Source organism: Rhea americana, unplaced genomic scaffold (assembly GCF_003343005.1).
Source record: "Rhea americana isolate MKP2758 unplaced genomic scaffold, rheAme1 scaffold_10, whole genome shotgun sequence".
Lineage (NCBI taxonomy): Eukaryota > Metazoa > Chordata > Aves > Rheiformes > Rheidae > Rhea > Rhea americana.
The window spans coordinates 7,619,730-7,634,543 of NW_028185039.1; the positions used below are offsets into that span (position 1 = coordinate 7,619,730).

The 14,814-nt window shown below is 37.9% G+C and overlaps 2 protein-coding genes across 4 annotated transcripts in view; one reads left to right on the top strand and one right to left on the bottom strand.

The window, feature by feature from the left end:
- Positions 1-7,314, top strand: part of TXNDC11 (thioredoxin domain containing 11) — a 30,570-nt gene extending 23,256 nt beyond the window's left edge. For both annotated transcript variants that reach the window (XM_085303074.1, XM_085303080.1), the window contains one exon: positions 6,595-7,314. In XM_085303074.1, the coding sequence (XP_085159200.1) occupies positions 6,595-7,222 (628 nt within the window). In that variant the 3' untranslated portion in view covers positions 7,223-7,314. The remainder of the gene's footprint in view (positions 1-6,594) is intronic.
- Positions 138-12,012, bottom strand: SNN (stannin). Of its 2 annotated transcripts, XR_014895601.1 has the most exons (5): positions 11,569-12,012; positions 9,204-10,139; positions 5,835-6,117; positions 3,486-3,623; positions 138-1,979 (listed from the first exon to the last, which is right to left on the bottom strand). XR_014895601.1 is itself a non-coding variant. In XM_085303092.1 (2 exons), exon 2 carries the CDS (start codon positions 10,062-10,064, stop codon positions 9,801-9,803), a length of 264 nt encoding a protein of 87 aa, XP_085159218.1. In that variant the 5' UTR covers positions 10,065-10,139; positions 11,569-12,012; the 3' UTR covers positions 7,248-9,800. The 2 variants fall into 2 exon arrangements, 1 of the variants encoding a protein (XP_085159218.1); XM_085303092.1 differs by lacking the exons at positions 138-1,979; positions 3,486-3,623; positions 5,835-6,117 and having other exon boundaries at positions 7,248-10,139.
- Between the last annotated feature and the right edge of the window lie 2,802 nt (positions 12,013-14,814).

The window sequence follows — 14,814 nt, forward strand, 5'->3', positions numbered from 1 at the left end:
ATTCTTTTCTCTATGGATCTTTTACTTTCATTTTGCCAAGTTATAAAATTTAATCTGATTGTACACCTTAATAAATAAAAAGCCAAACAATAATTCATTTCCATGTATGCATTATTACTTAATACATTAAAAAAATGGATAGGTAATAGTATGTAAATAAGTCATTATTTAATTGTTTGCAAATCTTTATTKATGAACAGCAGCATTACTAACTTTATTCTTTAGTTAATTTCTTATGGTTGTTGTTAGAATACTTATTTTGACATTGTCCAGACAAATGAATGAGTGATTTCTGGAGGGGAAACTTACTTATGTAACATCTTCCAGTTGGATAAACCAAGAGAGMTCTCAAGAGAATAATATAATGGATTCTTGCAGTAAAATGCAAGGATTTTCTACTGCATTTTTAATTWAAAAGAAAGCACATACAAGAGTAAGTAAACTAGCTCAAGCTTAATCTCTTTTAAAAGAATAAAGTCTAACAACCCTAGTATTTTGGTGAGCATGTAGATTGTTTTTTTAAGAAAAGAGTTAGAATTAAAAGAATATAAGTAAAGAATCTGAGAGCTAAAGGAGCTCTGTGGTATAATGTAATATGTTTAGAGGGACTTTTGAGCATTCCTTCGTCAAGTTGAATTTCTCTCGGATTGTTTTTCTCACTGTATTGAAGTTGAACTTCTTCTGGGGGGAATGTATGTATGTGTAGCTGTACCCATGTTCTGCACAGCAGGGTCTCTGCTGATGGAAGAGTTCTGTGTTCTATGCAGATTGGCAAAGAACTAGTTTAATGGGGCAGTGATCCAACTTTTGGCCTTTATAAGCTTTCTAAAGGATACRCTAACTTTTTATACCAAAATCTCTAATTCTACAACTATTTTATAGAGTGTAGAAATGGCGCTACCTACAGAGATAGCTCATGCCCTGTGYTGAGTAAATAAGAAAATGGAATACACAATAGAGGAAACAGTCCTTTAATGTCAGCTATGTCATGATGTTATATAGAAAGAAGTTTTATACTAAAGTCAATTTGAATGTATAAAATATACATAAATGTACATAAGAGATATTTTCCTTCCTGATAAAATGGGGATATAGAATTACTTTCTTTTTTTCCCCTGCTTTGTGATGTCATTAGTCTTGTCAGGTGACATCACTGTGTTGCCATCTATAAAAAAATACGAAGCCAAAACAAGGAGATAGGATATTATGCATGTTACTATGTGATCAAGTAGAAAGAGAATGAGATGGAGTGAAAAAAGGTAGTTGAAGCACAAATGTGAAATATAGCAAGATATACTTAAAACATTGTGAAAATCAGAAATAAAACTTATTTGAAGGAAGGTTGTTGTCTTGCTTGTGATGAGTCAAAGTGCAAAACCTGTTGCAAAACACTGAGCTGTTCTACTGCAGTGTTTTTAAACACAAGATTTATTTTAGATTGAATATGTCAAGTGCTGTGCTAAAATGTTGAAGTGAAGCCATGCTTGAAAACAAAGCTATTTCATGTAAGAACTTTGTGTGTAGGCTAACACCATGGTTATTGAAGTACCTTATTTTTTTCTTAAAGAAAAAAACACTACTTCACAGAATACTTCAGCATAAATACATTTTTTTCAAAGTTCTCAATAATTTTTATTGAAGTAGCACATACACATTATCTGTCACTAGTGTCCTTAATGCTATCGGCTAAATTTTTGGCAATAATAAAAAAATTTTAGAGCATTGCTTTTGTAAATATTATAGGTTTTTTTTCTTCAGCTTTCAGTTATTAACATTAGCAAGCTGTCACGTCCAGGAATGGGGAGAAAASAGGGCTGTCCAACATGCTCTAGGTGACCCTGCTTGAGCAAGGGGCTTGGACTAGATGATCTCCAGAGGTCCCTTCCAACCTCAACCATTCTGTAATTACATCACGGGAATAATATGTGTATTGCTGAAGTGTTTTGTTTTTCATTCTGACTCAGTAACCAGTCTTTGACCTTTCAAAAGAGAAAAGTAACAGTGCRTTTACTGGCACTCCAGAAGCATTGCGCGTTTCTTCAGAACAGTAAACAAATGAAGTCTTAGTAGCAGTTTAACACCTACATAGCAAAATATCTAAAAGAGATTAGCAATAAAACAAGACCTGTGTGTTGTTGAAGAGAAACTGTATGCAAAACGCAGAAAAATTCTCTCTCTGATCATATGCATATACAGTAGTATGAGCTCTGTAACTCCCAAGAGATAAGTAAGTTGTACTTAAGTACTATCTGATCCTAATTTTTCTGGGTTTGTAAAGATACACATTTTCAGATGTTTGACAAACTGTAAAACAGCCTCTCACTTTCCAAATTTTTTAATTTTTTCCACTATATTCAGAAAGAGTCAAGGATCCAGACGTTCAGGGAAAAAAATATTTACACTTACTCATTTCAGAGTGAGCATATAGATARGCATAAAAAAGTACCTCTAATTAAAATCAAAAGGAAAATCAAATCTAAATTTCTGCTTAATGGAAGAGTTAACTTCATAGCAGCAAACTAACATTTAAATTTCTAASTATGTGGAAGTACGTGGAAATATATAGAGAAGATTGATCAGCAGTTTTAGTAAGTAAGTTGAAAGAACATAGTACGAAAAATCAACCCAAAACTTCAGCTCTTAGAAATTCTGATGGCCATGATTATTTTCAGAAAGGCGCTGAAGAGGTTTTATATATATGTTTTTTATACATATGAAGGTTTTATAGCTTTAATTTAGTTTGCTGATAAGATTCTGGACTAAAAAAGAACTTTACCAAAAGGCATTCTGTGTCACTGACTATGAACAGGATTAGTAGTGCAGGAGAATAAAGATACGACAATATTGTTTCCCCAACACTTAAGTGTAACAGTGATAAACACTTATTCTGTGTCCAAAACTAAAAAATACGTGACACAAAATACTTAAAGATATCTTCTCTACTTTGTTTGTTGATGATTTATACTGTTCTTATTTTTCTCACAGTGAAATATTTTTGTATATTGCCTGAACTTCAGGATATATAGGTTAGATTAWTTTCTTCCTATTACTACTGTTATGTTGTTCTTTCCTATTACTATTCTGACAAATTTCCTGCAGCATCATTTTCTAAATTTGTTGCTGAAAAAGTCTCTGGAGTATTACCCCCTGAGACAAAAAAGAGGATTTATTTCTCTTCTTTTGTATTTCATGCTCTTCAGATTTTTTTTTTCTTCTCAAACAGGAGTCAGAATTTTTTTCTRTTTTCCTCAAAATCATATTTTGAGTTGAGAGTAAATTTATAATCAACATTTCTTCTAGCAGCTTTCTTAAAGGAATAGCATGAAACTAAAAACTGCCCTTATATGTCAGCAGAGGTTATGTTGAAGAATTTAGTCTGTTTGGATTTAGTTTGTTTTGGATTTCTAGTGGTCACAAATATTCCATAGTGAGACTGAAATTCATTAGCACTGCTGTTAACATCATCTATTAAAAAGGTAGCTTACCACTTCTCATTAGAGGACCTTTCTTAAAGCTTAAAACTGTCAAATTTTCTTTATATAAGCTGCAGCGTTACAGCCCCAGTATCCATCTCAGGCTGAATACATTTTGGGAAAACTTCARCCAAAATTGTTTAGTTGTTTCTGTGGAGAAAAAGAAATCAAATGGTAAAATCTTTGAACAATTGTTCTAGAAGATACTATAGTATACCTTGTAGTTTTGCAATTCCTACTTTGTATGATGAACAGGAGCTTCTTACTGTACTCATGAAAATTCATCCACACTTGACCAAGTTAAAGCCATTAAAATTGAATTTATAAATGCTCAACAGATTGTTTTTTTTTTTAATCAATATTTGAGTTCAGGAGTCTCTTGGCTCCCGATGCTAACCATGCAGTCAGTGTGTGCCAGGCACCAGAGCCAGTATGTTTGTTCTTCCTTAATTAACTCAATCTTAAGCTGTTTTACAGCTTATAGAGAGGAAATTAAAACAAGCAGTGTTACAGATAGCATGTTCATTTAATATTATAAAGACAAAGGTGATTTCCACCCTTCTCCTTGGAGAACTTTCCATCATCTGCAAAGGTGTAATTTGAGGTATTGGTACTTAACAGTGCTGTCCAACAACACACAATGTTTAAACCTGTGTCTTAAGTTTTAGAATCCTAAATTCATGTTTTAAAGTGTGTACAGAAATAATTTGATTTATATCAGTTCTGAGTCACTCTCTCTTGCAACTATTCATCTTTCTTCCCCCTCCTCCAGTGTGCAATAATCCCTGCAAATCAGCCTCACAGATCAGGTTCCCTCTACCCATTCTTCCAGCTCAGTTCCTGTCCTTTCTCTGTTCCCTCCCTGAAAACCATTCCCTGGGTTAGCTGAGCACAGCTTGGCTGGAGCACAGTTCCAGGATGAGCCCCTGGATACATAAAGTCAGTGTGACTTACACTCTTTGCTTACCAAGAGCTACAGTCTTCAATACCAAGACCCCCATAACAGCTTGGGCCAGTTCCAGCTTGARGGATTTTGTTTTATGGTTAACGGCACAGGGTGGACATCCTCCTGTGATTCCCCAGCACGTCTGACTTTGGGTCAGCTGTTGCTCATGCGCTGTAGGTGACAGCATGAGTGTCATGAATAAATGACTGTGTGGCTCTTACAAATCGGGTGTATTATATTTTAAACGTTTTTCTAAATTATTTTAAGGCATAGCTGAAATAGGTTTTAGGGCATTAAACAATTCATGGAAATGAAGCTTCCTCTGATACTTGCCATCTTCCCAATTGCTACATAGACCTGTGTTTTCCATTTCTTTTTCTTTTCAGATACTCATTTTGCTTTGGTCTGTTTTAATAAGCAGCTCTAGTCCCCTCTCTGGAGCAGCTGACTCTTTGGTAACATTGTTTTTGTAATCCACTATTTGGTTTCACAAAGGTATCTTATCTCTAGTCACTGTTCCTCTCTTGCTCTTTCTGTCCAGTCTATTTTATATTTTGCTGCATCTGGGTAATCAACAAAATTAGTTTTTGATAGTTTATGTAGTATTAGTATCTCTGCTAGAGTAGTCATACATTAATTTTGGATATAAAGGTGCTTTATATTAAAGCTTCCTGTACAGTCCAGGTGAACTCCTTATTCATATGCCTTATGAGACAATTTTTGCAAATTGACTCTGTTGTACTTACACTGTTCTCCCCATCTCATACTCTTAATTCTTTTGTTTGGTTTTGCTTTTTGTTTTAAATAGCACTTAAGCACAGGATGCTCAGAAATGCTTTAAGTCAATAAACAATGGATGATGATATAGTAAAATACTACCATTATATAAGCAGTCAATATCAAAAATTATTGATGCTAAAATGAGTGTCAGTTGAGAAGCTGCTTATGGTAACTACAGATATTACAGTTGATTACTAGAAGTCTACAAGGGAAGAAAAATAATCATGCCCCATCTGACCCAGGTTCTTGAATTATTGATAAAATGTGATTTCTTCCTGAAGTACAGTAAGTAGTTCTCAATAATTGAAGTAAATATAATGTGATTATTATATATGTTAATAAATTCACATACARCATTTTTAAGGAAATTATATCTGATAGGTCAGAAAAATTTCTGTGTTTCAGCTGCACAGTGTAAGCAATTTGGAAACAGTTTCACAAATGTAGGGACATGAGTGTTATCCATGGTAATTACTCTATAGAAGCAGCAGCAGCACACTTTGAGCCCTTAAATGTTATACCTGTCTGTCTTGCTTTAGAATATCCTTTGGGGGTTTTCTTGACTTGTGTAATTCATCTGTAAGTAATTTACAACCACACAGGGAGCCAGCCAGATGCAAACCAACAACACGCACCTGATTTGACTGGTTTGCTTCCTCGATGAGCTCAGGAGCATAAAGACAAAGCAGCAGGAAGAACGAGTAGAAAGGCTGGTTTTGCACAGGAAGAGGTGCTTGCTTCCAAGTAAAGTCACTTAACTGTTTTAAAGGCAAACTCCTCTTCTACTACCTTCAATACTTTTCTAATGGTGGAGCACATTAAGCTACTTATTCTGGGATAACTTGCAGTATAGCTTCAAAATAATTGTTTCCCAGTTTTACACAGCTGGACTTCACCTTACCTATATTGTTAAGAAATCTGAAAGAAAAGTTAAGAACACTTAAAAAATTTTCCTTCAACAGTTAACATTTGCCCGTACCAATACATTCTGATCACCCTGGCCAACAGTGATGTTCCCATGTAGGCTTTCATGTTTAGTCATTAAAAAAAAAAAATTAAAAAGCTTTCCAACTATAGGTTAAGAATAGAATCTGTTTCTTAATTTGATAGAAAAAAAAATCTTAGTAGACAAAAAACCCACCATTAACCCAGATCAGAGAGATGCTTACAGCACCTAAACAAGCTGGGATACAGGTAGGTTTCCTAAGGAGACAGTAGTCTGTGCACCGTATATTCATTATATAAGTAAGTAAGTTTTAAGTTTGTTACCTCCTATGATAGCCATTCTGTATAAAAATAAGATGCTAAGTTTGAGTTGGATAGCAGATACTTAGGTAAAATTATCACTGTTTACAATTCTGAAAGCTGCAGTATTAACTTGATGCRTCTTTCTAGGAAGGAGCAGAGTGTGAAGTTCCCTGAAGACTTTCCAGTTAACCTTCCTAATCTCCTTAAGTTTATTTTACATTACTCAAGCCTCTCTTCATCAGACCTCTGTACCAAAGAATGCCTGCATAAAGAGACAGTGTTACAGCAAGGACGTATCTCCCACTTAGAGAGAGAAATTCAGAAGTTAAGATCAGAAATCAGTGCCCTACATCAGGCTCATGACAAGCTTGAAGAACAGCTTTCTGAAGCTAGGAGAGAGGAACAAAGACTGCAGCAGCAAAAACATATGCTGGAAAAGCAGCACAARACCCTGCAGCTCCACAGTGAGCAGTTACAGTCCACATATGACCAAAAGAATCAAGAATTACTAGCAATGGCTGAAAAGCTTCAAGAATTAGCTGATGCATCAGAAAACCTCCTGAAGGAGAATACTTTGCTGAGAATCTTGGTAGCATCAAAGGAAGGAARACTACAGCTAAAAGATGAAACTAAAGAACCTGTTCAATCAGAGCAAACACCTTTTGATGACAACGATGCATCTGTTTCAACAGCTGCCACAACATTAGTGGAAAAAAAAWTTAATAATATTGATACTATAGAGACAGAGCACAGTAGTGAAAACAGGACAGGATGATTGCTAACAAAGTCAAATAACAAGGTATTGGGAAGGTATTTATGCAAATTTTATTGAAATTCATTGTAAATAAAGACTTCTCTCCTAAATGATCTAGAAAAAAAAAATCAAATGAAATATTTTTGTATAAGTTGAACAACTTACTAAATACTCGCATCTAAATGGAGGAGGAGTATGGAAAACACACCCTGCACTTTACTATTGCACTAACTTGCAAACACCTACCCATTTTACCTAAAGATGCTTCCCCCCCCCYYYTTTTTTTTAAGGGGGCAGCACTGTGAAGCACCTCTGATTAAGGGCCAGTCATTTTTCACTGGCTCTCTCTTACAGCTGCTGGAGGAGATGTTAGTTTAGGACCTCTGATTTATATTTTTCTGGTAATTTACCAAATTTGCCCTCTACAGTCTGCATTTTGTTTGCAGAAATAAAATGGAGATGTTTCATCTGTGTAATTAGTAAACTTGAATGGACAAAATCATCTTGCTACAACTACTGCAGAATTTCAGTACTTTGTATCACTTTTGTATACCATTTATACCTGTCTTGAAGTCTTCAAGAGCCATGTGTGAACTGTTCTCTACTGCAACAAAACTAAAGAAAGTATCTCCCTGAATTACTCCTTTTCTCCTTGGTTTTAGGAGTTCTAGAATGCAGTATTCTATGTGGCTGGGGCCTGGGCATACAGGCAAGTCACATGAGAACTGCATCTTTACATAAGCACGTGACAGGGCAAGGACAGCCACATCAACTGTACTCATACTGTACTCAGAGAGGCAACTCTGGGAGCTTTTTGCTTAATGCCACTATTAGTTTTGCTTTAAATTAGTCTCCAATTAGAAAAAGACAAATATAGCACTAAGAATGCACGTTAACATTTTACTTCAGAGAAACGGGACAAGACTACCAGGTAGGCCATGATTCTCCTCCTTACAAAGTTACGTAGTTCTCAGGTAAGTAAGTTCACTAGGAGGTTGCTTAGTTATTCTMTATGTACAGAAAGCAGTAATCTAATGTTTCCTGCAGAGTTTAGGAAGTTCAATTTGAGCATTATTTGTAACTTATCTGAGAAGAAAAAGAGCCTATGGTAAATGTTTCCTAAGCAGTAAAGTGTTTGAAACTTTGCATCAGGTACAAAGCAGCTAAATGAATGTCATAGTAGAAGACAGTTCAGGGGCCAGTGCTGAGCTAGCCAAGCCCTAAAGCAGACCTGCCTACCCCAAGGGTTCTGGATCGCATAAGTTGCCTTTGGCGCCTCAGTGTTGTCCCTCTCCTCTTTCCTCCCAAGCAAATATTTAGGGTCTAGAACTCCTTAATTAACACAGCTTTGTAGAGTTTCCATAGTTTAGTCTCAGAGCAAGAAATAAAATGCATCCTTATTTGAAAGTACTTCCCAAGTCTCTTCCCCCCCACCAACTGCTCAGAGACGTCCCTTTCCCAGTATCAGCATCAGTTTTCTCAGGAAAGACTTCTAAACTTATCTTGTAGTAATATAGTTAAACTAAAAGAGTTACCTACAAGATGCATTAATTGTATCATACAGTTGAGAGTTTGTCTTCACACTAAAGTAGTTTGTTTGTTTTAAAAACAACAGGCTGTTACCATGTTTACATACGCCCTAACTACTAGGTACACAAACAGGGCTTAGGAAAACCTCATAGTAGTTGTTTTTATACCACTTTTAGTAAGTAACCACTTCTGCAGTTTTAACATGCAGACATACAGAAGGGAAAAAGCCTGCTCTACTGCCATTTAAACTGCTGGAACCTTCTGGACAGTCCCTGAGGGTTAAGTATCCATCATTAGTTCCTGGGTTGGAATCCATGAAAATGGCAGTTTCCTTGCAGTAGCTACATGATTGGAGAACTCACAGTTCTAGTAGCCAGAAAGCTTGACCTATCCAGCTGCAACTAAAGGAAATCATTTTCTTTATTGTAGCCCCTAATGCTTCCTTCCTCAAGATGTCTCTGACAGGTTATACCTGCTTTTCAAAGAAATTAGTCCAATAAAGTGTTAGAAGTCAGCAAGAGTTCTGGCTTTATGGCTGTGCATTCAAAAATTAATAGCAGAAGCAAGCTTTAACTGCAGATTCGGTTCTGATGATCCAGAATCCCATCCAGAGTTGCGGCTCTGGAATCCCCTTGTGTTGTGTACAGTTGCATCATACTAGTCCCATATGCTGTGTAACAAAAAAACAAAAGCTCCCGGCAGCCTATTTACAGTTCACAGTTGTAAAGTAGTTCACATTACAGTAGTAGTTCCATCAAAATGGGCTCAGCTAAACATTCAAGTAAGAAAAACGCTGTTAGTCTCTTCACACCAATATATCCCTGTGTCCATTGCCGGCAATGGACTTCATGACAGGTGAGTCAGCTCTTGTTATAGATGCAACAGGATATACAGTTGATGCAAAGTGCAACTTCTCAGTGCATGCAGTTGCAAACAAAGCTTATTTAAGCCTCATCAAGGTGTCTTCTGATGAGCAGTGTATATGTGATGAAGTTCTTCACAGTATAGGAGATTCATCTGCTGGTTACACCCATCATAAACATAGTCTATATACATGTGTTGCTCCAAGTTAGCTATGCACTTCTGCACCATTTGTAGTTAGCTTAGCTTTTCTCTCCACACAAGGTCCTTTAGCAGAGTACTGCACCAGAAGAAAGGGCTCTTTGGTTTCTCCTTCTCCCACAATGCTCTCYTCATCTTCAGACTGGCTGATCCTCTGCAGGCGCAGGTAACACCAGCAGCCCAGTATCAAGGCACCAAGAGCCGCAATAGCAATCAGAATAACAATAACAGTCACCACTCCAGTGGTGGGGCTGTGATCTGTAATAGACATGGTCACTGTCTCAGATCATCAGACCTCTTAAGATTCTGCTGTCCTCTTTCTCAGTCTTGCTTCATCTTCTGGCTCCTGCAGGGGGAGAAACACACTCAATGAAGCTACACAGTTTTACCATATTCAGCAATGTTAACATTTGTGGTTGATACCTTCATAAGGACGCAGCCCTCTTTTCATTTAGTACTTCAAGCTTCTGATGCTCACACACTTCTTGCTCATTTTGTTTTAATCTAGTTATTCACCTAGCCTTTGAATATACAAGTTCTACCCTTTAAATCTTACATGCTTGACTTGCTCATCAAGGCAGCACACAATCAACTAGTTAGGAGGTAACCATTTTTACTAGGAGATGGTAAGATACACAGGCTAATGTAGTTCTGTGATACACAGCAAAAAGTCTGTAATGGAACTACAGCCACAACTCAAGCTAAGCAAAGCTCTACTGTCATAGAAGAAGTYACTAAGCATAGTCTGACCAGCTGACTGTACACACCAAGGACATCCCCAGATTTGCACAGGAGGTAATTTTCTGTCAACAATCAAAGTCTAAGGTGGAGAGTTTTAAGTCTATGTAATAGAACTACTTGATCATGCATGAGCTCTCAAAGCTATGAGAAGGTAGCAATTCAGCTACCTAATTAACAGGAGTGCAAACCACCATGGTCCCAGATGATCCTGGAAAATACAGACCTAGATGTATTAGTCTGTAAGACTGTGTTTTAAGTTTGAGGGACAACTAAAGCTCCTCTGCAAGAGGGCAGAATTCTGCCTTAAGACAAGACTTTCTCTTATAAGTTACATATTGGGCTCTTGCCATTCTTGTTTCTTTTGGGATATTCAAGAGTCCAGATAAAACAAGAAACCTTAYATCCCACAGTTTGTGAATGTTCTTTTTCTGGACAAAGCAAACACAGAAGCAGTTCCAAAGAGTTATGAAAGGTACGTATTAATTTATGTCCCTGTGCAAAGAAGCACATAGTAYTTTATTTTTATTTATAGTTTCTTGGACAACGATGTTTTAAATGGCCATTACTCCTTAATAGCACTGCTACTGCTTACATGAAGTTGTGAGGCAATTTAACCTGTACTCCCACCTTTCGAACAAGTCCTGATATTAAACCTTATCACACCCTAACCAGTGTTACCTCTCTCTAACTGCCAACACCTTTCAGTAAACTTCTCAGCAAACACTGCCTTATTTAAGAATACAATGACAGCACAACTGTGGCAAAGTCAAATAATACTGTTTAAAGTAATTGTAGTCTAATGAATCATTTGTATTTAACCAACTAACTAGAAAAGCTCTTTTGAGCAGACTGAGATGTTAGCAGTAAACACAACAGAAAATTGCAGGACTTGTCCTTGAGCAGGACATTATACAAGAATCCTCACTCCATTTACATCAGAAAGTTATTTCTTGCTGGGCCAGGCTCTCTTGTATCTGAAGTGAGTTTTTTTTCTTTTTCAGTTATGAGAATTAGGATGTACAAGATTGATTTACCCTTATTAAACAACAGTCCAAATCTTCAGTGTACACAGCTACTTAAAGACCTCTCTCTTTCTTGGCCTGATCTGTAGGTCCATAGCTTGTTTGAAGTTGACTGCTTTCTGTTTTGATTAAAAGAATCAAAGGATCCAGGTCAGATCAGATCTGAGAGAAGGGCGCAACTCCCTTTGGATGTATTCTCCAAGTAATTCCATTTCTCTAGACACAAAAACTGAGTGCAATCTCACTTGAATTCTGCCAGGATAATCAGGTTGCATGAAGCAGCCCTTTCCAGCTCCCACCTGAAAAGCTCCTCACATCTTTGTACCACACCATACTTAATGGTCAGAGTTATGCATGAGAGAGTCTACATGTGTTTGGAAAGACGTGTCCATAGACATTCACCTTCTAGGAAAAGAAAACAGGGATAAAATTAAAGTTCAATATCTCAAAACAGTTCCCTCAGCTCACACTTTTCTATGATATAAAGGTATAGAAATTACTCTTTGTGCAGGCATATCCTCTTATTCCCACTCAAATAGTTTGACATCAGCATCCTATATAGAAGTCAGATACTAAGCAGTCTGACACCTATACAGAAGTCAGATATTAAGGATCTGCACAGCTTTACAGTAAAAGCACCTAGTTAGTGGTGCATGGTAGTAAGTGGGATAGTAGCAGTGAGTGTTATTTTATCAGCTTCAGGTGCAGCTTTGTTTGCTATTTTCAGCCTTTTGATCACTGTACACCTAAAGCTGCAGAAAAATTTTAGCTATAATTCTGTATAATTAGGTGTGGTACATTTGCATGTTTTAACTACACCATTAAGAGCTACCAAAAAGGCCTTTCATTTCTTTGTTATGTTTTCTAGACRTGTAACTCCAAATTCACCCCTCTTTCCACCAGTAATTGATTCAAAACAAAACTACGCTGTCTTCCAAGTCCATTTCTACACTGTARAAATACTGTGTTCTGTAGATCTCCTTGAATTCATCTGACAGACTGGTTTATTCTTACCATGCTTAAGAATATTCTTAAGCATATCTGCACTGGAAAAGCTCATAAACATACCAGGAGCAGCACTGACTTCACTCACGACTTCGTAAGACGTTAAGAGAGCAATTCCATTGAATTTACAACTCCATTCATTTATATTTGGTGGCATCTCTAGCATCATTTCCCTTGCCACCCCACTTTCCAGCAAAGCTAACAGCTAGGCAACATTAGCAAGACTTGCTAAATATCAGATTAGTCAGATTCAATGGTGGGTAACTGCTTACAGCCTATTCTCAGTTCTTACAGCAATCAGACAATGAAAACCTCAGCTACACAAGTCACTCTTCTAGAGGAAGCTTTTTTTCCACCCCCTCCACCCCTCCTTGGCTGGGCACCATTTCCACTCAGAACTTTTCCCTAGTTTTATTAGCCAATTCAGAAACTCTAAGGAAAAGACAAACAGGAAGCCAGTTATAAATTGTAGGACACTACTAGAAACAAATTCTATTGAAGGCTGTTTTGATACTTTCTAAATCAGCCCCCCCCCTTTTTTCTTTTTTTCTGAGAGTTACATGCTGCTAAGTTAATTATGGTTAATACTTCTAGGCATATTTCTGAAGAATTATTGCTAAATTAAGAATCAAGGCTATAGGAAGAAGCTTCAAAAGCAAATCCAGTACAGTTCACCCAAGCCTACTAAAATTCTCCAGCAGGACATTTAAAATGCAAATGTTAGAAAGTGTCTTATTAACATTAAGAGATATCTTATTAACATATAAGAGATATCATTCCTTTTGCAGTATTTTCAGCTAAAGAAAGTTGAATGGGGCCAAGAAAAGAATACATGAGAATAAAACTACTGATGTGGCTTCTCACTTTGGGAAAAGGGGCAGGGGAAGCCCACAACAAAAGTCAAGCTATTGCTTAGTTAACAGCTTCCATGTTAAGATCCTTAACAGACAAAATAAGCAACACATGCTACCAACTGTGCAAAATCCGCAAGTAAGATTACTTTTGAGGCATGCTGCAAACTTATCACAAGAGCATCCTAGTTGCCAATGGCAGACAAGAAAAAAAAACCTCAGAGAAGATCAGAAGTGTAATTTTGCAACTGGCACACTAGTGATAAGGAAATTACAGCACCCATATTACCCAGCATTACCTGTTAGAAGTCTTTACTATACAGAGTGCTCAAGCTTCACTGTACCTATTTAGTACAAAGGCTTCACTACTTCCAAAAATAGCAAGATCACCACCCTTCTTAATTAACTGTTGTTTAAGGATACCTCTTCATGACACAAACTGAGACTTGGCTAGTTTATCCCAGAAACAGGATTCTGCAGCTCAGCAGCTCCTTTCAGGGCAAATTTCCTCTTCCTCCTCCCCCTTTACCATACTTATGAGAGGGAATAAAGGAGAAGGGAAGAAGGCTAAAAGAGGCTTTTCTATGACTGACTGGTTATGGACAGGCCTTGCTGTCCAGGACAGCCTTCCAAGAGAAATGAGAATTCAAACAACTTAGCAGTGGAGCAATACTTAGAAACATTAGAACCAAACGTGATGACGAGTAGCGCTGAACAGAACAGCAATTAGCTCCAACGCAAGGTGCAGCAGTACCTTACACTTAGAATCATTTTTAAAGCATTACACCAAGTTAAACTACACAAGCCAGTATTTTACAGAAGACTGCAAGATGGAGAGAGGCCAGAGCTGTGCCCTGGTGAGTTTTCCAGATGCATCCAGAGCATTTCAAGAGCACACGGACACTTGCAGTAGCGCAAGCGAAGGAGGTTTATGCTAAGCCAAACAGCCCAATTTACATGGAACCAGAAGCAGGTTTCTAGCGTTAAGGCCATGCTTGCTTCAACAGAAGCAGCTGCCAGAGCAAGTGGCCATCGCACTCAATGCGTGTCAGAGCTGTGCCCGTGCCTGCCTCGGAAGAAAAGCCCGTCCGGGTGAGCTGGCGCGGTCGCTTCCGAAGCTCAGTTACCACAGATAACACGCGATGGACGTGTTCGTCCTGTGTCATAGCTTAATTCCTAATATATTAGGAAATTTGCTGCAACGGCAACGTTAAGTTTGCTGGCAAGCGCTTCCTACGCCCACGCCCACGCCGGGGGGCTCCCCGAAGGGGGCTCCCGCCCCCGGCTTTGTCTAACCCGGGCTACGCAGCTCCCGCGCGCGCCGCCCGGCCCCGCCTGCCACAGCCGCGACCTCCCACCACGGCTGCGGGCGCAGGAGCCCCGCAGGCAGCGCCGAGGCTGC